The 24,465-nt window shown below is 39.8% G+C and overlaps 1 protein-coding gene and 1 long non-coding RNA gene across 9 annotated transcripts in view; one reads left to right on the forward strand and one right to left on the reverse strand.

Moving 5' to 3' along the window:
• Positions 1-19,407, forward strand: part of mef2cb (myocyte enhancer factor 2cb) — a 66,817-nt gene extending 47,410 nt beyond the window's left edge. For 3 of the 8 annotated variants that reach the window (XM_053228782.1, XM_026931231.3, XM_053228783.1), the window contains 7 exons: positions 4,826-4,969; positions 6,973-7,141; positions 8,295-8,369; positions 13,832-14,004; positions 14,952-15,081; positions 15,628-15,763; positions 16,214-19,407. In XM_053228782.1, the coding sequence (XP_053084757.1) occupies positions 4,826-4,969; positions 6,973-7,141; positions 8,295-8,369; positions 13,832-14,004; positions 14,952-15,081; positions 15,628-15,763; positions 16,214-16,568 (1,182 nt within the window). In that variant the 3' untranslated portion in view covers positions 16,569-19,407. Of the gene's footprint in view, positions 1-4,825; positions 4,970-5,053; positions 5,192-6,972; positions 7,142-8,294; positions 8,370-13,831; positions 14,005-14,951; positions 15,082-15,627; positions 15,764-16,213 lie in introns of all 8 variants that reach the window. The other 5 variants (XM_053228786.1, XM_026931232.3, XM_026931234.3 and 2 more) reach the window with 5 other exon arrangements.
• Positions 19,408-19,682: 275 nt separating this feature from the next.
• On the reverse strand, positions 19,683-23,571 carry LOC117595977 (uncharacterized). The gene is made up of 3 exons (XR_004577161.2): positions 23,122-23,571; positions 22,806-22,889; positions 19,683-20,280 (listed from the first exon to the last, which is right to left on the reverse strand). It is a non-coding gene; the product is annotated as an uncharacterized LOC117595977 (long non-coding RNA).
• Positions 23,572-24,465: the final 894 nt, after the last annotated feature.

Here is a 24,465-nt window from a genome sequence, read left to right on the forward strand (position 1 = left end):
TGCGTGTGTGCTGTGTGCATTTTCACACTTAGGAGAGAGAACCTAAACTCTCCACCAGCCAAAAAAACGAATCACAGCATGTTGCACATGTGTGTGTATATGTGTGTGTGAAGGGGAAGGTGGGGTGGGGGTGTGGTGGTGGGGGTGGGGGTGTGGTGGTGGGGGTGGTGGTTGAGGAGGTGGTGTGTGCGCATGTCCATCTCTTAGCAAATAGAGAAGAAAGTCAGTATCTCAGATGCGTAACTAATAGAAAGATGACCATGCTATAAGCACCCCTTTATCCCATGACTAGGGTGCCATTGTGTGGATTTGGGATGGGTCATAAATGATGAAAGACTTCACTGTCCTTCTTGTTAACGCAAACACAGTGAGAGGACATGAGATGCTGCTTTTTACACTCATAAACCTCAAACAACAGACAGATGCTCTTTTTCAATGACGTGAAACAAATATTATTCTATATAGGATAGTGAAGCAGTGATATCATATGGGATATATAATTTGGTCTATCTTTATTCGTTTTAATCTTAATGCACTAACCATGTTCGATGGATTTTGGAAATTATTGCTCTAAAATTATAAGCCTTAGATACAATCCATACCCTTAAGATACGTTAAAAGACCCAAATGATTGAACGATTCCTCCAATCTCCTCCAGTCGTTTTAATGCACAAGAATGTCTCTATGAGGAGCAGCTGTGTTCTTGAATAGAGTGCCACTTGGTTCACTATTGTGCCATTTGTCTGCACAGTCCTATACTGTATGCCTTTGTACTGGGATTAGCTCATATTGAGCAGCGCCCAATGACAGAATTTATCTGTGTGCATGGATTTTCCTTGAGCCCGACCCCATTCCCCCCCATATAAACCACAGACAGCTGTAATTACATCCTTAAAGTGCGGTATTGCTTCAACTGTGGGCTGATGGGTCTTAAGCTCATCTCTTTGAGACTAGATTTCATTGCATGGGGAGGCTCTCTCTGTGTGCGCGTGTGTGTGTGTGTGTATTGTAAAGTAACCAATCTAGTGTATTTGGCAAATTAAAAAGCCTTTTACTTTACTTGTAATTGTATAAGGAGACATAGGCGTAAGGTCTTCTCCCAATATACCAAAGGGAGGTGGTTTGATGCAAATATGCACGCAAATTCTCAGACACACACAAGCACACATGTGGCATCCCTGCCCCTTGTCATCTCCATCCATAGTAGCATGTTCAAACCACACTTAATGAAGTAGCGGCTTCCCCTGCTCCCAGCCGACCACCTGCTTCCAATAAGCTGCGACCTCTCTCTCATTCTCTCGGAAGGGGATCTCATTTGCTCGACATTGCAGGCACACGGGATGCTTGGCTGAATGTGTGGGCCAGAGGGTCTGCTTTGAGTCTGTGTGTGTGTGTGTGTGTGTGTGTGTGTGTGTGTTGATACATGTGTAAAAGCATCCCCTGCACACATCGAGTTTCAGCAAGGTACCATAAAATGATGTGTAATAGAGTGTGTGGAACTCTCCACCCTCTCGCCCTCTCTCGCAGCCTCACACATCCCACTACACTCACACGACAGAGGCGGGGCTGCTGAGTGGCATGAAGTCATTTTTGCTGGCCTAATGGGACCACCTCAGAGTCAGCGGCTTTCTGCATGAGTCTATGGTGCAGAGTGGAAAAGGCTTTCTGGTCCACTACATGCTGAATAAGGCAAACCACCCAACTGCTGAAATATGGACTTCACATGAAAACATTCCTTTTTTTTCAAATGACCTGCAAACACAATTTATCAGAGAACCAGACTCTTGAGTACATTGGTCTGCCAGAGATCCAAGCTACAGTTATGAGATTTCACCAGAAAATCTATTAGTATTCGGTGAGCTTTTATTTCACTTGGTTTTGAAGCCTTCAGGGCCATGAGCTTGTTTTTGTTCATGCAACATAGTCTGAACATGGCAACATGGCTCAGCTGCTATTTCCAATAAGGAAAGGGGCCGAATTTGTTTTGTTGTTTTGTTGCTGGCTTGTCTCCTTGCCTTCATAAACATGCTGTGAAATGTGGGCTTCTCTCCAGCCCCAGACCGCTAGCCTGCCAGAGTTGCCCCAGGAATGGAGGGCTCCTTTTGTATGATTCTTGCCGCTAACCCCGAATCTATGGTGCCCGTCTAGACTTTAGTCCCCCACATTTCTGGGCCTGATTCCAGCATGTCTGAAGGTCGGCCGTGACTGACTGAAGGCTAACACAGCAGATAGAGGATAAAGTGGGCACAGGGGAGGCTGTCTGGTGCATTGGTCTGAGGGTCTGATCCTTGAGTGGTTTGATTATTTCATCAAGTCTGCTATTGAAATGGCGAAGGATGTTAGAATGAGAGTTAAGCTTATTAAATAGTAGCTAGTGGATGAAAAATGTTTAGACTACACTTGATATAGACAGCAGAACTTGATATGACATTTGGTTTGACAGGCATAGACACATGCATGTGCACGTGTTGGGCTGAAGGTTAGAGAAAATGAGTGTATGTAGGCCAATGTAGAGAGGCAGCATCGAGAGGAAGCTGTTTAATTAGGAGTGTGCCTCTGAAGGCTTTATTTTCACTGTCTTTGTATCCCAATTTTTTTTAGCTCTATCCTCCCGTTTTACCTTCTGTCTCTTTTTTCATATTGGCCCCCGAATCCCCCTTCTCCTGTTGCAAGGCCATTTTCCGCTTTGTTAGATTGATTACTCCTCATCAATAATGTTTTGGACGGTGGATCATGCAGCTTTCATCTACTGAAGCTATTAAGATGTCAGACTAGGAAATGATTTCTCCACTCACTTCAGGTACAAAGAGGGTTCGTTCTCTGTAGCGGCTTATTTTTAGTCACACAAACTGGAAACATTAAAGATGGAGAGTGGTGTGTTGGGAAATTGATTTATTTGTCAAATAGTTTTTTAATCAAGCTTGTCGTGTGTAGTCGTTTAATTTAACCTGTGATTGTATGTGCTACATGTGCCTGACATTAGAGCGTTAGAGATCGAAAAAGGGGGGAGAGAGAAAGACATGGAGAGATCGAGAGTGAGAATCAAGAGCCAGCGACCCATCTATGGCCATCTTTTGGATTCAAACTCATGATTGGCTCTTCTCCTGCCCCCCTGCAGCATGTGTGTGTGTGTGTGTGTGTGTGCGTGTGAGGGCTGGTGACAGGTGTGGGCGCTCTGACAGGTGCACATGTGTGGAATGAGTGGCATTGCAGGCGGCCCCCATGGCGGCCCCACGCTGGCTCTTAAACTGCCAGGCCCTGCATGAAAGCTCCACATGCCAGCATGACCTCACATCAGTGCAACACTGCCTCTTTACCCTTCACTGCCATCAATTCTCCAACACTACACTCCCTCCATCAGTTCAGTGCCTCACTACTCTTTAGTGCTACAGCGAACCTAAATATCACCGCATTTAGCAAAGTTCATTTAAAGACCACCTAGTGCTAAGAGACATAATCATAAAGGAAAGCATGTTTGTTCATATCTGGATTGAATAATGGTAATAAAAAAAAACACACATTCACATGACAATAAGTCTGATGAATTGTATATATATATATATATATATATATATATATATACACACACATATACATATATATATATATATATATATATATATATATATATATATATATATATATATATATATATATATATATATATGTATAGATAGATATATATAGATATATATAGATATATAGATTATATATTTATAGTATAGTATAGATTTTATTGTATAGTATAGTGTTGAAGGTTGCTGATGTCCAGTCTTGATATTTCTTATAATGGTAAGATAAAATACATAAGAAAAAATATTTTAAGTTAGTTGCAATCACATAACTCATGTGAAAGTAGAATATTTTCATTCTTTTCTAACACCAGATTGTTATATATAAGTTTCAAACAGAAAATGAATCCTAACTCATCTCATCTCACTTTCTTTGTCAGTCTTCATCAAATCCTGGTGTCTGCAGAGTAAATTTAATTACAGGGTTTGTGATGTAGACAGGCAGATGAAAGGGACGCTGTACGTCTGCATAAGTGTGTGCGAGTGCACTAACCGTGCACGTCGTTAGCGAGTGGCTGTTCCCCTATATACGCTAATGTCTCCTTATTATAGCCTCTCGCACTGTTTTTGATGAAGCGTCTTGAGCTGCCTGTTATGAGTTACTTTGTGACAGTAAAGACTTCTTTAAATCACAAGAGAACACTGGCTATTTGTGTACTTGTATACAGACAGCCACTGATGAAGTCATTTTGGAAATGAATGTGAAACAAAGCCAGATTGTGTTGTATTCTGATTGTGCTGAACAATCAAAATAGGGTACAGTAGAGACACTCAGTTTTTAGGTTGAATTCACCATGTTAGGATTAGTGTTATTTCTACTAGAAGGTGGCCATCAGGTGGCTGAGCGGAAAACTGCTGGCTGTGGATATACTCTGGAATATCCAGAATTCCATGAATCTGAGAGTGTTTAATTCTTATAAATCTCATGGGTTCAGCCTTTTTTATGTCTTTATTTGTACATGTGCATGTACCATGTTTCATTCATTTTCCTTAATATCATATACATTTAATACATTTAATACATATATTCACTACAATATATATTACATATAATTATAGGTATTTCTATGCTGTTATACTGGTTCAGTCCCACAGATAATTTTTTTTTTTAGTTAATTAAACAAGATTTTGAGTGAGTAATTTAGTACTGAATCATCAAAATAATAAAAAGCATAAAAACTCGTTATACATTTCTACCCCGAAGTTCCTTCCAAGTCTGATGTTTGATGAACATTTGAACGCTGTGTTTGCAGACATTGAGAAAGAAGGGCCTAAATGGGTGTGACAGCCCCGACCCAGATGCAGACGATTCAGTCGGTCACAGCCCTGAGTCTGAGGACAAGTACCGCAAAATCAACGAGGACATAGACCTAATGATCAGCAGACAGAGACTGTGTGTAAGTACCTCCATCCATAAACACCACTCTCACTCCCCCCTTTCTCTCTCTCTCTCTCTCTCTCTCTCTCTCTGTGGCCTTCAGGCGTTGAGCAAGAAGGAGAACAAAGGCAGCGAGAGCCCGGAGCTTGAGTCTGCTCTCGCTCTCACTCCACGCACAGAAGAGAAATACAAACTGATAAACGAAGAGTTTGATCATATGATCAAGACTCATAAGATCCCTGTAAGTACAGCAGCTACAGAGGACAACGGGCTGAGATCTAACAGCCATGCCACCTTGCTATAGTAGTGCTAACCATTCTCTCAGGAAAGCTAGTCATTTGAATTGGGGGCTTGGAAGAAGCTCGTGGTTAGCTACAAAAGCTAGCATGCTGCTAACTATTCCTATTCTGTGCTTGCTGAATTGAATTCTGTGGTTTGAGGTTTGAGTTTTGTTGCCGTCACCAGTCATCCTCAACCAAGATGAATAGCCTTGACTCAGTATTCACAAACATTTCTTTGTGAGTGATGAGAATCTTAACGCGACTTTTCAAAGAACAAAACATCTAATAATTATATTCAGTCAAAAATACTTTCTAACCTCACATACAGTCCAGTATGGTTTATGTGAAAGCTGACACTGAAGGTTAAATTTGCATGTGTTTCTCTCAACCTCTCATCAGAGCATGTTAGCTGAAAGCGCACAATAGGTCATGTGTCTGAAAAAACTATGCAGAAAACAGCACCGCAGAAACAGCCGCACACATTCCCACAGTCATATACACACATACACGCTGAAGAGAACTGTTATGTGATAGCTTGGTTCTCATGAAATGAGCAGTCTCCAAAGACCTGATGATGATTTTGAAGTTTCCGATGAATTCCCGGAATTAATGTTGGGCTCTTAAGGAACACCCTTAACCCCCACTCACTATACACTTGGATATACCTCATTTATATTGTGAAATAAACGCGTCAAATTAATAAATATCAATCCCAGTCATTTTTAAATATCCTAAAATGCTATCAACTATCTATTCTAATGGTATCTATCTGGTCATTTTAAGCAGTTAAAACATACAGACACACGGATATACATACACTCGCACACACGTACACACACACACACACACACAGAGTGAAAGAGTGGTGTAAGGTGGAGTCTAGAATAGTGGCTATTGTGATGGCCGGTTTGGTTTGCGGTCAAAGTGGCTCGGCCACGTTCTCTGAGTTATAGCAGCTTGAACAGGAAGGATGGCACCACGCAAATAACAGCCTGCAAAAAGATGTAGCGAGATACTGAGAACATGATAGACAGAGGGAGGAAGAAATGAGACACTCCGCATGATCTAGAAAGCACAAAAATGATAGGATTCTGAGTGCACTTGCGGATAAATTTAGTAGTAAAACAAAGGGTTATTCATGATACTAAAACCTGAAGAGTTGTTTGGGATTTTTGTGGAAAAACATGATAGGGAACACCTTAGGCAGAGGGAGGAGGGATAACGAAAGAAAGCAAAACTGAACACATGAGGGAAAGAGGAGACCTTCTACACAGAATGAAAATATTTGCCCAGCTCTGAGCAAATCATTGCTTCAGCCTTGCGGACAGAAAGAGAGAAAGACGGGGAGAGAGAGGGACAAGGCTCTCGTCTCCGGTTTCTGCCGGCTGATGCTCCCCCAGATGAGCACTTACGGACCCTTAGGACACATGGCTGCAATTAGGGGCTATTTTCTCCTTACGAAACACAACATGGAGGAGAAAGAGCTCACACATCTCCGCTCCTCAAGGTTAAGCCACTCATAGAGTAATGTGGTAAATGAAAGAAGATCAGATAAGATATCTCTCTCTTTCTCTCACCAGCTTTCTATCTTTCTCCACCCTTCTCTGTTTTCTGTGTTTTGCGCTATTGATATAAAATGTGTTCGATAATTATGATTTTTTCTAGTCTTTCTTTTGTCACTGTCAATGTTCACTGTAGTTCTGTGCTATTTTATTAACTATAGCTTTTCCATATGTTTCAGGCCGTGCCCCCTTCCAACTATGACATGCCAGTGTCCATCCCAGTGAGCAACCAGATCTACAGCCACCCTGGAGGATCCCTAGGCAACCATAACCTGGTTCCACTGGCCCATCACGGCATACAGAGGAACAGCATGTCCCCAGGTGTCACACACAGGCCTCCAAGTGCAGGTAACACATATACTCACAAATACATACTACATTTATACACAGATATGTGGCAAATTAAAGAAAAAACTGGTGGGTTCACTGTCACCTTAAAGGGAAGCATCACTGCAAATCAATACACAGTTATTGCAACTGATCACCTTTACCTCATGATGAAACATTTTGACTCCACCCCCATCCACAGGGCACAAGAACTCACTGAATGGTTTGATGAGAAAGAAAAGGATGTAAATCATAAGCTATGGCCTTCACAGTCACCACATCTCAATGCAGTTGGACACCTATAGGAGATTTTAAACTGACGTGTTAGACAGCGCTCTCCTCTTTCATCATCAAAACACTAATTGAGGAAATATCTTTTAGAAGAATGACTTGTACTGGTGACTTGTGATGGCCTAACACTTAATGTTGGGTTTTCTTTTAATTTGTCACACATCTTTGTGTCAGTCTTAAATTGATCACTTATAGTGAAGTTACAATGAAGTTTAACCTTGCCACTGATTCCTTTCTATACAATAGCATACTATAATTATTCAAAAAGAGCACATATTCCTAATCTTTTCCTGCATATATACTGTGAATACACCTAGTGACACACACTCACACCATCTAGCCCCATTCCGAGTTTTCTGTCTAGATCTCTGGCTTGCTAAGGTAAAGGCTTTCGCCCCTTCAGCCCTGTCATTAGCAGTCATGCTCTCCTGATGCAATCAGCTGCCCAGTACAGGAGGGCTGGCTAAATATGAGCTTTGGCCCAGCCCCGTGCTCTGCCTGACCACAACCGCTGCACTGCTGATTTAAAAATAAAAATGTGTCATTTTTCTTGGATGCAGAGGCCTGGCCTCTCTGGCCACAGCCCCCCACACACGCACCCCAACCACCCTAAGCATACTGTTAACAAAAAAAAAAAGGCGGTGTGTTGTTCCCTCATACATACTTACACACACTCTTTCTTGTCACCTTGGCTTTTTTTGGCCTGCCAACCACACACATACACACACACACGCATACACATAATAGGATATGGCTGAAGATGAAGCTTAATAAATTATGTGATAGGTCTGAAGGAAGGTTTTGCGGTAGGATGTGAATGTCAAGTGCAATGAGGTTATTGAAACACCTCCCCCTCTTTCCTGTCTTTTTTCCTCTGTTCTAGGCGGTCTGATGGGTGCCGATCTCACCACAGGCCCTGGCACCAGTGCTGGTAAGGATGGCATCCCCACCTTCTACAGTATGTCCCCTCTTGTCTTTTACTCACCCACAACTCACATTTTCTTCCAGCTTAAGCAGACTAAAAAGATTTGAGGAAGGCCAGGCTTGTGCTAATGATTTTCTTGCAGTCGTTAACATTCACATTAACATTCAGTTTGTGGGTTGGAATAAATGTAGAATAAACAACAAAGCCTCGTGAGCTAGCCTACCTGAAATAAACGACGCCTGTCATCCGTTATAGAAAGTAATTACTGTGTAATGATGTTAATGTAAGTTAATGACAATCATTTTCAATACTTGACCCATTTTTTCTGTATAAATAACAATTATCGTTGATCACTGCGAGGTTTGAGGGGGGTATCACAACAAACACATTTTGTCCTCTGAGGTTTGACTAAGCCTTACATGCATGCACCAGGAGCTTAGGGCTTTAGTCTCCATGGCAAGTTACATAAATACCAGTAGCCTTTTTAAACGACATAAACAATGTCAAGGTCTTTTTGTTGTTGTTTGACCCAGAATCTAATTCAAGCAGAATGTAGGAACATGCATATCACTTGCCTGGTCAGGCCCCTTCAGGTTCTCGATTTCTTGTATGGCATAACTGCTAGCATATGTTTGGAGTGCAAGGAAGAGTGTGTTTGCCCATAAATAGCTTTTGGAATGTGTATGTGCTTGGTGTGTGTGTGTGTGTGTGTGTGTGTGTGAGTCTAATCCACTTGAAAAGGAAAGTTATAGTGCATGTGGATACATACTGGGGCTTTGACTTGTGGTTGCTTCAGAGACAGCTTATGCATGCATATGTGTGTTTGTGCATGTGTGTGTGTGTATGTGTGGGCATGGGTGGATGTGTATATGTCTGTCTGAACAGCTCAGCAGTGGTCACCACAGAAGCATGGCTATATTCTATATAAAAATCAGGACAGTAGCTTCTTGGAAACTGACATGGCGCTCGGTTTAGCCCAGCTGGGTAACCTTGTCTGGCCCTGCAGTGCCCCCAGGGCCAGTGGAGAGAGTTGAGGCCGAGGTCCCTCCGTCTATCTCCTCTCCTTTACTGTCCCTCTTATACAAAAGTACCTCTTATGGTAGCGGCTCTACCATCCACATTCAAAGTCTTCAGCTGTCCAATGCAACCATTGTGTTCTAGGGAAGCCGAACAGAGGGCGCACTGTAGCTCTGATACAGGCCATCCGATTGGAAACAAGAGCCAGGGAGAAGTCATGAGGCGCTCAAAGAAGTTCCATTCAAGTGTCCTCCAGATTAATGGGCCACAACTAGGCATACGGGATGAATATTCAGTTTTTTTTTACTCCAATTCGCTCTTAGTCATGGCTGAGGTTTTTCATAGCGTGGCATGCCAGCTGTTTAAAAATGCTCCCTGCAGTCTATTTGAAGAGACACACTGTGCGGTTAAAATGGCATTACAGTAAATGATGAATAGCACGAGAGAGTCTTAATCACAACTCGTTTGGAAAATGGAACAATGTCTCTGGCTTCAGATTTTGCCATACAGTGTGTTTACTATGACTCGATAATTTTCCATTCATACAGTTCTTTATGTGCCAGATGTGGCCTTGTCAGACAACCACAACTTCTGCGCACTGGAGTGTGTATGTGCATTTATTTCATTAGGTCACATGTTGATCAGGCATGGCAGAAAGGTCAGTTAGACTGTGGAAAAAACTCCATATCGCATCTTGAGAACACATCAAGGAGACGTCACATTTTGGGAGCAAATCACGATGCTGCTACTCACCCATGGCTGATGAGGTGCTGTTCACTCAATTAGCAATTGTACTTGAATAATATTATTTTAGTGGGCAAACCTGGGCCATGGTTCAAAACCTCAAGGCCAGTGGAATATACATTTAGACAGAACAAAAATTCAATATAGCCATAACCAAGACAAAGAGTCAGCACATGTCCAAAGTGTAATTATCCATGCTATCATGGCCACTAGCCCCTGTAGCCCCTTACAAGGAAACTCAGTCTGTGTGCATTAACAGTTAGTCCTCTTCTGCGAAGGCCCAGAAATAGCCTCAGGCTCTTTATCAAAGGTACACATCAAGTCATTTGGGCGGGTGGAGGGGACTGCTGGTATATGGCCAGCTGTAATTTTAGCACTTCCCCATTGTGAGTGAGATGGGAGAGTGAGAGAGAGAGAGCCTACCGTTCAGTCACAGAGCAACAGAACAGTTTGAAGGTCAATGGCGTGTTGCATTTCTGTGACACTGGTCTTACATAGCCAACTGTTCTCCAGCTCGTCCAGAATTTTCTCGCTCTGAGCTTAGATACAGAAGTGGTGCAGTCCTATAATAGTGTTTGAGTTTTTATTTTTATCAGTGTTCGAGACTTTAAACTGGCCCTCAAGAATGGTCTGACGTTTGACAGTGGATTCTATCGAATAGGACAAAATAGAACTGATGAATTATAATTGAATTAGTAGTTAGTGCTTTAATATTGATGTGTTATCCACTGTGTATTTTTCAGTTTAAAGCTTCTGTTAAATCTTTGTGAATATTGACTGAATATTTTTTTCAGTTTCATTCATCTTTATATTTGATTGTCATTTGCAATATTTGACTTTAGCTGTACTACTTTAATTCAAAAGCGTCAGTTGCAGCTTCAGAACAATATTCACAACACTCATCAGGTGGTGTAATTGGAGTGCTTCATAAACACTATATGATTGTTTTGTGTAATAGCCACCCTCAATTTTAATCTCTCGTGCATTGTGAAATCTCGCATGTCTCCATGACAACCAGGGCAAAACAGAGAGCAGCAGTGTACTCTACTTTAGAGGAACTGCAGAACTTTCAACTGCTTACATTTCTATAGTGTGTATGTTTACAAGGCTGACTTACAATACATCACAGTTTACCTAAATGATTTAAAATTGTGGAGGTAGTTTTAGGGTGAATACATCTGTTTTTGAAAGGGGGGAAAAGGATGAATCTCTATCTCTCTCCGTCTGAATCCTTAACAATGATCTGTGGTTGTTGAGTCTTCAAGTGTTCAGAAAAGTGCTAGAGCCAGCTGCTTGCAGCCTATACTTCACTGTATGAAAGGAGGCAGGAAATACATCACTGCAAATGGCACACACACACACACTCACTCACACACTCACTCACACACACTCCTGGTTCCCAACCCGCCTCTCCCCCCTCATTTTCCTCGAATCATACAAATTGCGCTTTTCAGACTTTTCATTTCAAAACAACAAAAACCATTGCCTTCAAATTAAAGAAAGATCACTGCGAAGAAATTGCCGAGGACAACATCTGTGTCTCGTTTTCCCCTTCAGCGTATGATTAGGAAGTTCATTTATGTCTAACGTATAATTCCTGCCCCTCTTTTAAGTGGCAGCAAGTGAAAAGCGCTTCATGTTTTCAGCCACAAAGAAAATGGGATATCAAAAGAAACAAAGACACCGTACTTCTGTCTCTTTTTCTCACTGTAATATATCCCTTTGGTTTGATGGATTCAGTGAACTAACAGTTGGTGTAGCAGTTGTGAACTAGCTATTACTAGTATTATTACTAGCTATTACTAGGAATTACATGTCTGTTGCTGGTCATTTATGGACACAGACACACACATTTATCTTTTATTGGTAAATGATGGTGCTTGAGTCTAAAGTTTTTTTTTTATCATTTATGGCAAATTGCAGTCGTCAAACAGACAGCAGGCTTTATGTTGATTGGAAAAAAAACAGTGGAGATATTCCATTCTACCCAGAAATCTTGATATATTTTAGAAATCTTTGATATAATTTTTCTTTTGTGATTTTTAACCAAGTAAAGGATACTACATTGTCTCCTTATATTTGATTAGGATATTAGGATGTCAAAAATCTTCAGGTCTTATAAAAATAAATTCGGTCATACTTTGTTTAGTTAATTTTTATTTGATTAGTTAATTTTTAATCACAATTTTAATTTTGATTTACACATGTACTTACACATATACCTTTTATGACCTTTTTTATTTTGGCCATTAGCTTTCTCAAGTTCAAGTTTTCTCTATTCACCAACCACCTGCCCTGTTACCACAAAACCACAGCAGGAAGAAATGCGACTCCTCTCTCTCTCTCTCTCTCTCTCTCTCTCTCTCTCTCTCTCTCTCTCTCTGGCACACACACACATACTCATCTTTTCTAAAGATAGCTGATGGAGGCTATTTGCTTTCAGAGGTGAGGTTACAGGGTTTATATGGAACAGAAATGTTAAGCAGGGGTGGACAAATGAAAAATTCGTTGCGAGCACACCAGGCAAATGAAAGCTCTAGTGTACTTGCCCTATCCCATGTTTTCAGTTGTGTGGAAACCTAATGAACTAGGCTTAAACGGTAGGTGATGTATTTTAACCCCAAAGTATGACAAGCGTAACTAGCTAACAATATTAATTAAAACAAAAATGAGCGAGTTTTCAAATCCTATGCATCTACATAGCCGCAGTTTATTATATCTTGATAATGTCAATATCTTGATAAAAAAGTCTATAGAACTTTTTTCTGATTGTTTGAAAGGAGAAAAAATAAGTTTCTGACCGTTATATCAGGAGTCGACTAAACCCACATGTATGCTGGGTGATTACAAATAAAATCCCCATAGCCCAGACACATAATCTGTTTGTCCCAGGTGCCCTGGCTAGCGATTTGTTCACCCCTGTGCAGATACGGATAAGGCAGACATCAGAGGTGCATGTGTAGAATAGAGTGTAGAGCCAGGCCTTGATGTCATTTAACCTGCTTTACTTTGGGCCCCTAAACAAAACTAAACTTTCTTGTGTTCAAAGATGACCTTTAGAAGTTTATTAGTCAGAAAAATAGAGTTATGATTATTCTCTAATACCACTTTCTGTGATCCTGTTACCAAACCAGTTTCTCATTCACCCATATAAGCTCCCACTGATGTTTTTGTACTGATCTTACATTTTACCACTGAAATCCAAAATTAAAATAATTTATTGCATTAAAAGATTGAAAATGAAACTACATCTCTGTAATCTTCCCTTGCTCACAAGTGTTCGAATTATGAGACCCAGAGGGAAGAAAGACTGAAACGGGTTATGTCTGATGAGAGATAGCTAATTCCCTGTGGTTTTGTGAGAGCTGATGGATAAGGTGTGTTCTGCGAGGGCTTTGTGCACATGAATGACTGCTTAGTGGCTGTGAAAACTAGAGGAAATGATGAAATCAAAAGCTCACATTTCAGGTGAAAAATGATCAAAGGTGCAATACCCCGGAACGGGTCAGATGTTTCTTTAATGGTCATGCTTAGTGAAAGGAATATGGAAATAAAACAGTATGTCAAGACATGCCTGAAAGGAAGCTTTATTGTAGATGACTTGGAAAATGGCACATTTTAGTTGAGGTTAGTAAGTCAAATGGAGCATGATTAAAAGTTGTGTTGTAATGAAAGCTTGATGTGCTATATTTGGCATGTAAGTGTATATGACTCTCTGTTTCTTTTTTTGTTAGGAAACGGCTATGGAAACCACCGTAACTCTCCTGGATTGCTGGTGTCCTCTGGGGGTATGAACAAGAACATGCAGGCCAAGTCGCCCCCACCAATGAACCTGGGCATGAACAGCCGAAAGCCTGACCTGCGCGTGCTCATCCCGCCAGGAACCAAGAACAACATGCCCTCAATCGTAAGTAGCCCTTTGGTATTTTACTGTTCTTCTCTAAATCTCGTCTCTGCACTTCTAATTCTCTTCCTGTCCTCATGAGCACTCACTAGTTTTCTAGTTTCATAGAGAATACAAGAGCTCCCTGTATGCTGTTTTCCACATTATGCACAGTAGCTCTAACCTATAGTCATCATTTAGATTGACCAAGCACCTCCCTCATCCAATGACACTAATTCTGAATTTATCACCCTCCCCTCCCCTCTTTACTGCCATCAGTCTGAGGATGTTGACCTTCTATTGGTAAGTGGGACTGTCACTCAAAACAGTGACACAGACTAATAGACATAAAGGCCATCTGTCATCCTCCAACAGCTGTCATATTTTAATAGATGGCGATTAGATTTACCTCAGATTTGAAGAAGTTAAATGTAATATACAGTGTCAGCAAGGACTCACTCGCCTACTGATACGATAGTTCATCAACATATAGAAAAACCCTACAGGTAACTTTTGTTGTACCTGACCAAATAAACAACACTTGGCATCCCTTCCTAAAAAATGCTGTAGTGAGAAACAAGTGAGACTCCTAGTGGTGGTTTAAAGTAAACACACCCTCTTATCACCTGGTGCTGCCCACCAAATCAGTTTGACCCCTCCATCTCTGCTTCAACTCCATTAAAGCTTCTCTCTACCAACAGAACGAGGCACATGAGTGCATTTCTACCTCATCAGTCATCATTCTAGAAAAAAAGCACAGCCCCACCCCCTGCTGTTGCTGATCCTGTTGCCTTGGAGACTGTATGGGTTACTATAGCGACAAGGCGCCCTGCGGGCGTTGTAAATGATAGTTTGCAAGAGTTTGGTGGTTCTACGTGTCAAGTGATTTATTTCTTCCCCGCAAGTTTGCTCGCTAGCGATTATCTTCTGCCTTTAATCACGTTCGTTCTTTATTCTTCTTTTTACCACAGAATCAGAGAATAAACAACTCGCAGTCCGCACAGTCATTGGCCACCCCTGTGGTTTCTGTGGCAACACCCACTCTACCGGGCCAGGGCATGGGCGGCTACCCTTCAGCGATCTCCACCTCCTATGGTACTGGTATGTTGAACTCAGCAAAGCAGCAAAGCTTTTTAGTCCCTAAACCAAACTGAATTTCAGCATCAATTATCATCACCTACATCCTTACAATAATTATAATTACAATAAAGGCAGAATTTGTCCCCAACTCGCCCAGATTTTATTTCACTATAACTTTTTACTTTGGCTCTGAGTTTGAAAAGAAACGATCATGAGCTTGAACGATCATGATGAGACTCATGCTTAATTTATGAGGATAGCCATAGGAGGTGCAGCTGTATTTCTACATACTATGTATATAATCAAGAGTGAATGTGCTTATCATACTTTCCCTACTTATTTTTTGTGATTTGTAAATCAACGCACATAATATTATTCTTACTTGAATGCAACGCTAGCATTAATCTTATCTTGCAAATATGAATTTTGATAGACTTTGAAAGAATTTTGAAAGTTACTCTTATGACACTGTACCTCTTCATCTGGTAATTCAAAGCATGTGAATACCTAAAAGATGTAGATATCTAACTTCTGTTCTAATTGTTCTTCTGTTGTTTTCTTCTCCAGAATATTCTCTAAGCAGTGCCGACCTGTCATCTCTATCTGGCTTTAGCAGTGCCAACACCCTGCACCTGGGCTCAATGAGTGGCTGGCAGCAGCAGCACCTCCAGAACATGCAGCACTCTGCCCTCGGCCAGCTGGGGTGAGCTTTAACACAGCCACACACATGCACACATTAAAGAAATGTTATGCACTCCTGCTTGTTAGTTCCTAACACTTTGATGATGTCACTCATCTTTGATTCACACATTTCTCAGTCACATCTTTTTTTTATATGTTATGTCTTCATTTTATGATGTCAGATATATCTTAAGGCCACAGTTAGGAATTAATGAGATGCACTGCATTTGTAGTAAACTTCCACTGTGTTTATGCTAAATAGACACATGCTCAATTTTTGGTTGTAGATTTGTTGTACCATTCACCACCTGTAACAATTCCTGATTTAGGCTTTAAAAATTGATCATAAGTAGAATACACAGTTTTACAGTGAATAGTCAATGATTTGTGTGTGTCAGTATGTGTGTACATGAGTGCGCGGGGCACTCGCTATGTTCTGTAACACCCCCTTCGTCTCCTTTCCTTCCTACAGAAATTGCACTAGCACTCACTTATGTCAGGGTTCAAATCTCTCCCTGCCCTCTACCCAAAGCCTGCACATCAAGTCCGAACCTGTTTCTCCTCCTAGAGACCGCTCCAGCAGCACCACGCCTGGCGGCTATGCCCCGCCCCCTTCCCACCCGCAGCAGCACCAGGCCCCACCCCCGCAACAGGCTCCGCCCCCACAGGGCCGCTCGCCAGCCGACAGCCTGAGCAGCGAGGGCAGTGAGCGCGATGAGCACCGGCCCGACTTCCACTCACCCCTTGGCATGGGCCGGCCTGGCCTGGACGAGCGCGACAGTCCCTCTGTCAAGCGAGTCCGCCTTTCTGAGGGCTGGGCCACATGATAAGCCACGCCCCCACCTCAACAGCCCCCACACTTGACCTCGGTCCATCATCACATTCACGCGTTCTCTCGATCTGTTCTGATGAATCGTAGCCCTCCAAGCTCTGTCAAGTCACACGCAATGTAAACAGACAGGAGGGCTTTTCTTCAATTTACTTGTTTTTCGCTCTCTTCTTCAAAGAGTGTCAAATGTACATGTTGTCGTGATTGATGGGTGTCAGGGAGGGAAAGGGAGGTAGGGGCTAGCATTAGAGGGTTAAGACAGGGTTTTAGCGGGTGGGGTTACTATGCATAACTTTTGCTGTGTGTGGATTTGACTTTCAAGACTTAACCATATATGCATATATATTTACACGTGTGTGTAGGTGTACATATATGCATAGTAACAAAAAATCGTCAGGTACTCTCAAATTTTTTTGTAAAGGTATTTACAACTTTCCTCAGCGACATTCAGCCATGGGAGAAGCTCAGCTGAGGGCCAGCGCCGACAGGCTAGCACTTGAGTTGCTCTACCAGTACTTTGTGTACAGATTTAGTTCTCTTCGCCACTCTCTGCAGAATGTTCCCTCGCTAAATGTATGTTATGATTGACAAAGTCATGTTGCAGGTTCAACGTATTGTACATAGAGGGCGGGCGGGGACAAGGGGGACGGGTCGAGGTTGCCAGACATTGGACATTGATCTCAAATGGAAGCTTTTATGCAAGATTTTTTGAAGGATTGTACAGATGTACAGCCCCTTAGGCTTTAGTCAAGGAGAAGGAGTATTTTAGAACCTCTGATGAATCAAGCGCTTTTTTGAAGAAATGGGAGTGTTATTCGCAAAAATGGCAGTCAGTAGATGAAGGACCATACCTTAAATTAAGAGCCATGTTAGTTTATTCTGATGAAATCACAAACCTAGGACTTGCTTTAAATGTTCAGTATTAAAAAAAAAAAACAAGAAAAAGAAACAATTGTATGATACTCTTGCTTATATTTTCATATAAAAAGGAATACAATGCAAAGCATTTTTGTGGCGTTTTGTAGTTTATATAAACCAGAATGAGTTTTGAAAGCTTTGCCTATATGAAAAATGATAGTTGTATAAGAGTGATTAACCTTGGGCTTTTCAAAACTAAGCCATGACATCTGAGAACCCTTGCTTTGCTGAAGTTTTTTTTTTTTTTTCATTTTGTAGAGTTTTTTTAATGTGTATTTCTAATAATATTGAATAATAATATTAAGATTCTTTTAAATATCTGTGAAATTAACATGCTTGTGTATAGCTTTCTAATATATAAATATATATGATAATTATGGTCATAACATTTTTTGTCAGTGTGAGGTTACATAAGTACAGTTGCACATGTTTGTTTTGTCTTTTTTCTTTTTGCTCCATACTGAATCTTTCAAGGGAAACCCAGCAAGAACATTAGATTCAGTGTAAATTACACAAACAGCAATTGTCATGAATATCTAGTTTGGGAAGATACACTTCTTTGCGTAGTAATGGTATAATGACACTCAGGTGAAGAACGTGTATGCTCCCAAAGTAAGCACACTTACTATCAGATATATTTGCTGACAGTTAAATTCCCATTTTGCAGTAATAAAGATCCTGTTCACTTGCATTTATAGCAGAATTGAGCATTTCTTGTTGCCATAGCAGTGGTCAGCCTGCTTGTGTTTATATGTAACTCTCAGTGAGCACAAGATGTTTATCCAAATGTGTGCTTTGGTTAGGAAGAAGCACAACCTTTCTGATATGACAAACCTTTAGTCTGTGAACCAAAGCAGATGCTGTTTAAACTCAAAACAAGGAATCGATAGTTTCACTTGAATCGCCATTGCACTGAAAGATTTAAAAGAGAAGTTAATGGGGTTTTTTGACTGAGGAATATATCATGTTATTATGGATTCATGGTTATGATGAGGCATATTTTGTGAATCCTTGGTCATGTGTGTTTTTTGATCATGTTAGTTTGTCCCATTACAATTACAACACATTTACCCGTTTCTTCTGATCATACTGAGATCGCTACAGTGTAATCGTTTTAGTTTCGCATGAATCAGAGACTGGACATTTGTTGAAATCTTTTCTACCAAAGACATGGAGCAGTGTTATCTTGGCTTTGTTATATTCCATTCTCTTTGGGATTTGAGAAGGTCATATTTCTGAATATGTTGTTTTGCTTTATGTAATTTACAATAATACTGGTACCTCATATTCACCCTCCCAGTACCTCAAATTACCATTCAACCAATTATGATGAGAAATGGGGTGGAAAAAACGAATAAAAACAAAACAAAATTTATTAAAAAAAAAAGAAGAAAAAAAATCATAAGAACCTAACAAATGTACAGTATTGTGACTCAGTATGCCATCGTTTCTTCTATAAAATCTTGCATTATGTACACATATGACTCCCTGGTTCACCCTTTTTGGTTTGCTGTTCTTTTTCCTTAAAATATTGTTTCCATTAAAAAAAAAATGCAAATAACAAAAAAGTTACAAAAAAAATGTAGTAACAAATGTAGCTTGTATAAACCTACATTGGTAAGGTGGAAAGGAAGTGTGTTTCTCTCTTTTTGTTTTCCTTTTTATTTTATTTTATTTTATTTTTCAAACCAGGAGAAAGAGGCTTTCAGCGGCATAAGCTGGACTTTGTCGCCACTTGAAGACAAGATGTCATTAAATTAAAAAAATCACATCTCTGTATCTCAAGGGACTTGATTCAGCTGTATGTAGTGAAAAATTAATGTATGGATATTAAAAAAAAATCATTTTCTCCTGCTGGGATTCAAAAAGGTATTTGTATTTTGCAGAGAACTCAGTAAAGTTACTGGCTTTCTTAGTTACCACTGGTGCTCTAGTGTGGGTTTTTTTGTGTTGTCTTTTTTTTGCCTCATTACAGTCATTTTCAAATATAATACAAGCTGAAAAGGTCATCAAGATTAATAACACAGTGTAGATGCCATACAGTTCAATCTTTTAACTCAAGTTAAATCTGAAATTATATACTGGGAAATACCATGCAGGACAAAAGATTTCACATTTTACCACCAAAAAAAATGCTTAGACAGCTTAAATTATAAGTGAACAGTGTTTATTTTATTTTATTTTTTTTTATTTTATTTATTACTATGCTCATGCACATGAATGTAAATGAAACAATAAAACAAGGTTAAATGAAATTACAGAATAATAGCTTTAATAAGATGTCATACATGAAACGAACTCTAAAAGATCAATATAAGACTTAAAAAAACACTAATTTTATTAGCAGACAGTTTAAAAACCACTTAAAATATACTATATTTTTGAAGCTTTGTACTTTATATAGGCAATACTTATAATCATATGAACTTGCAAAATGTATTATATGTACAAAAATGTCCTGCCCTCCAAAATAACAATATTCAAGCGCGATGAATGTGTACTTTACCTATAAATGCTGATCTGTGTGAACGCTTTGTGGCTTTGCATTCCACTCCCAGTTTTTCCTGGCAGTGCTCCATTGCTTTTAATATCTCTCAAATAACCTCGAAATCTCTCTGGGAGCAGGGGAAACATGCGTATTAACACGTGTTCCTCTAATTTTCACTCATCAGCTCCTGGAGCGAGTGTGTTCTACCTCCGCTCCTCAAGTGTGCAGGATATAGAAGGCTGGAGAAAAGCCACAGGCCTCTTCTAGAAGTTGCTGTTCTTTACAGACCAAGCGCCATAATGCACTGTAAAGGAGAATATACAAATATGACTCAAGCAGAAAATGTGTGATTTGTTCAGTCATCATGGAGGATTTTGCAGCTGTGGTGCTTCAACCTAACGCCGTGGTCAGGGACCACACAGGGGATGAGTAGAGCTTTACCACCGGCTGGTTGCCCACTATTGGCCCACACACACACTGCCACATGTGTGGGCATGCTGGTGGTAGACCAGGGGAAAATGCCTGCTGTACATGTCTGACCCAGGCTGGTTAAGTAAAGTCAGATCTTAAATAATTGCTGAAGCCCAGGCCTCCCTTACAATATTGTGCATTTAGGTCATTTTTTTTTAAAATTCATGCATCACATTAAATAAGCATTTAACTTATTTATGAGTTAATATTTTAAGCAATAAAATATAATAAATCAAAAGTAATCAATGAAAAAAATACACTTGCTCTTCATTACAAATGACAAAGAGTATGAGAGTAAATGTACTGAAATCCAGCCGTATAAACAATCAAGTATTAAAGTATTAAAGGAAAACTCCACCCTAGAAAACATTAAATATGTTTGTATTCACATATTTGTGAGGCGCTAAGTGAGAGATCTATGAGGTGACAAACACAATCGCATCGAAGCCGATCTGTTTGAGCAGAGAGGACAGGTGAGGAGGTGAGAGAGCTGGACAGATGAAAGGACTAAAGCACTGCTGCATCGCTCTCTTTAGGTGCAGATGAAGGAAGGGTAAATCCCACTGCACCACTATAAACAGGTAGTCAGATGGCATTGTGGGGAAAGCAAAGCGAAAATAGACCAACTTGTCAATGAAAGATGTTGAAACCAAAAAAAGTCTTAGAATTTAATCATAAAATAAATGTTCTGCACCATTGAAGATCACATATTGATATGCATTGATATGATACTGATATGATTTTGAGGACAATAATGTTTCGTTTACACACACACACACACACACACAATGTTTAGAATAATGACAGCAGTGTAATTACAGACACAAACAGGACATTTTATGCAGCAGTCTTTTCTGAGCTTTAGAAAACAAAATGATCATTTCATGGACAGATCATCTACAATAAACATAATTGTCTTTAACGGGAAACCTTGTTACAAATTTGACACCGAACACATTTATTAAGCTGCGTAAGAGTTTTTTTTTTTTTTATTTTATTTTTTTTAAGCTCTCAGCATTATATGATACTGTTATCACATAATGAGCCTGAACTCTGAATGAATATTAGTAGTATTATACTCTGTGAACTTTTCTCCTTAGCACGACCACTGGAAACGGATGGCAATAATCATCAAAGGAAATGAAAATAGTCAGTGTAATATACACTTCTCAAGGACATTATTCTGTTTATAACACTCCTCCATTTGATTGTTTCAAAATAATTTCATGGCTGATCTGTCTTACTGATATTATAGTAGTAATGTTAATGACCATGATGACCTTGGTGTGTAATTTGAATCTTAGTAAAGCTGCTTTTCATGAACTTTAGGTCTTTAAAACAACAATCAAAAAGAAACTTTACACACCACACACTTCCACCCCACCCCTTCTTGCTAGGGGAAAAAAATTAGGAGCAAAGTTTTGCTAGTCAGCCAGCATGGTCATGGCATCTTCCAGTTTGGATTTCATTTTGGGCTTACCTTTTTGTTCCAACATGTATTTTTCTTTTAAAAAAGCAAAAAACCTTTACATTTTTTAATTTTTTTTTTTTTTTTTTGCTGCACCCCTCAATATCTTCTCATACACACAGTTTTGTTGGTTTTAACTTCCATCTGTTTGACATAGACATGTTCAATGTGTAGTTTTCAAGCTTCATAAATTGTCGTTTTGCTGCATGCAGTCTAGTGGTTAATGTGCCAACTGATACAACACCACATCAGAATGGTTTTACGTAAGAAACATCAAATTTAGACTAGATTTCCAAACTGTTTTAAAGATATCTGGACAGCTAATGCCGGTTAATTCCTACATGTGTTCCCTGCTGCAAAATCCAGTGTAGTCTAACCAGCTACTAGCTACCAAAGCACAGGCAGAGCTGGTCAAACTGCTAGACCACCTTTGCCAGCTGGTAAGTCCTAACAGAAAGGAAAGTTACTGCTACCAACGTTATTTCATATACAAGTTGTTTTTATGGCAATAACAAAACAATGAGGTGATTAGAAAATCTCAAACATTCATTGATCAATTTAGTCAAGCAATAAGGAAGCTGGGAAATAACTTACTGTTAGTTAGCTAAGATGGTCTGCCATTTTGACCAGTTCAGCAACTGGTACAGTAGTTGGTCAGACTAAACTGGATTTTTCAGCAGGGTTGTTTATGCAAAAAGCTATTTGATTTTATACAACAGTTAGTTCCGGTCCACTAATTTGATTGGACAAGCGGCCTTCTAAGAGTGCTGATATTTAGTATAACAGCACTGGGATATTTCTCTGTGTGTATCTCTTCATCTGTCTGTGTTCTCTACATATGATTCAATTCTAGCAATACTTTGTTACACTGAAATTGTTACTACACTTACTATAGGCTGTTAGTCAGTCTGTGTGTTGGCATGGCAACACGCAACACTTCATCCAGATGTGGTTTCTTTGGGAACTATTTTTCGCTGGTGGAGCAAAAGTAAACAAAATATTTGTCTATATTGTGTCTGAAATGTCAATTACTGGATATTAATTTCTTGTTTAGAGAGCTGCTGTGTAAAAGCCATCGCAGCATGCTGTTGTACTGAGTAGGAGCATGGCTGTGGCTCGGCCATAGGCATTAATCACTTATTCAGTACAACAGCACTCGTGCACTATTGCTTAAGCATTAATTCCATGAAGCTCTACTTTATTCACCAGTGATTCACCATCGTATTTTACTGCGAGTTTTTGGTCTGTTCCTTGCATGAAGTTCTCTTTTTTGCAGGCTGATGGTGTTTGTGGTCAGAAAATTCCCAAGACACTAAAACGTGGTGTATTTTAGTGGTTGTTCTCAGGAAGATCTTCTTCCAACTAAGTTGTAGCTTAAGTGTCCAAAACTTTTTTAAATAACATTCTCCTGAAATTTCACTCCATTGCCTATGATTCCCAGTGCAACCACATCACATGACCTGTCACATGGTCCATGTTCCTGTTTACAGGACTTCTGATTAGGCACACCTGTTCACAATCACACCACACACACACACACACACACACAGTATAAGTACGTTGTGAAGTCTCGCGCGTGGGTTGCGTGGTGGTCACGTGACTGTTCTACGTTTGCATGTGTTTTGCCTCTTTAACTTGTCTGCCTCAAGTCTTTTTAATAAAACCCGGTATTTGTATTTCACATTAACGGGTTTTTATAGTGATGGTTCGGAGATCCCTCCCCTACAGCGTCCCCCTCATCTCTCAAGCAGCCAGAGTTAGTGCAACGTTGCATAAAGATGAAACACTTTAAAGGTTACAGAAACGTTAGGAAAACGTTAGACGAACGTTCTCTAAACCACAATGCGTTGCATGTCCCTAAAGAAAACTTTCCTGGGAAAGCAAACTAAAAAAAAAAAGATCTTTAACTCCTCAGGATGTCCAAATTACTCCTATACCAGTGTTTTAGACACATGTACAAGTGTACATGTGCAACTGCTTTCTTTTTCCCGGTGCCAAAATTTGTTTATTTTCACGTTTACTGATTTATTATTATTATTATTATTATTATTATTATTATTATTATATCCGAGGGGTGGACGTTGCAATAATAAATAAATCTTAATTAATATCAGCTGTCTATTAAACTTGCTCTTGGCAGTGTTTGCTGTTGAGAGTGTAATACACCGCGTCGCCACCAGGTGGCAGCATTGTATTATTTTTCTCCACTCATAATCTTATTAGTCACTAGAGGGCACTGTTGAGCCAAAGTTGCCTGTTAATGTGGGATGAGCTTTTAGTAACCTGTTTAATGGTAATATTGATAGCAAGTTTCTGACATTTTGGTACATAAAACCATTTTAATGTTTACTAACTTTAAAATTTACACTTTAAAAAATTGAAACCTTGAAAGAACCATTAAAGGTTCTGGAGAGCCTTAGAGCAGAGAGTTTCTCTATCCGAAAGGGCTAGAAGCACTTTAGGAAGCCAAGAACCCTTAATTATCCAGTGAACCCTTGAAGGATCTTTTCTTTTTTTCTTTCTTTCTTTTTTTTTCTTTTAAGGTGTGTA

Source organism: Pangasianodon hypophthalmus, chromosome 24 (assembly GCF_027358585.1).
Source record: "Pangasianodon hypophthalmus isolate fPanHyp1 chromosome 24, fPanHyp1.pri, whole genome shotgun sequence".
Classification (NCBI taxonomy): Eukaryota; Metazoa; Chordata; class Actinopteri; order Siluriformes; family Pangasiidae; genus Pangasianodon; species Pangasianodon hypophthalmus.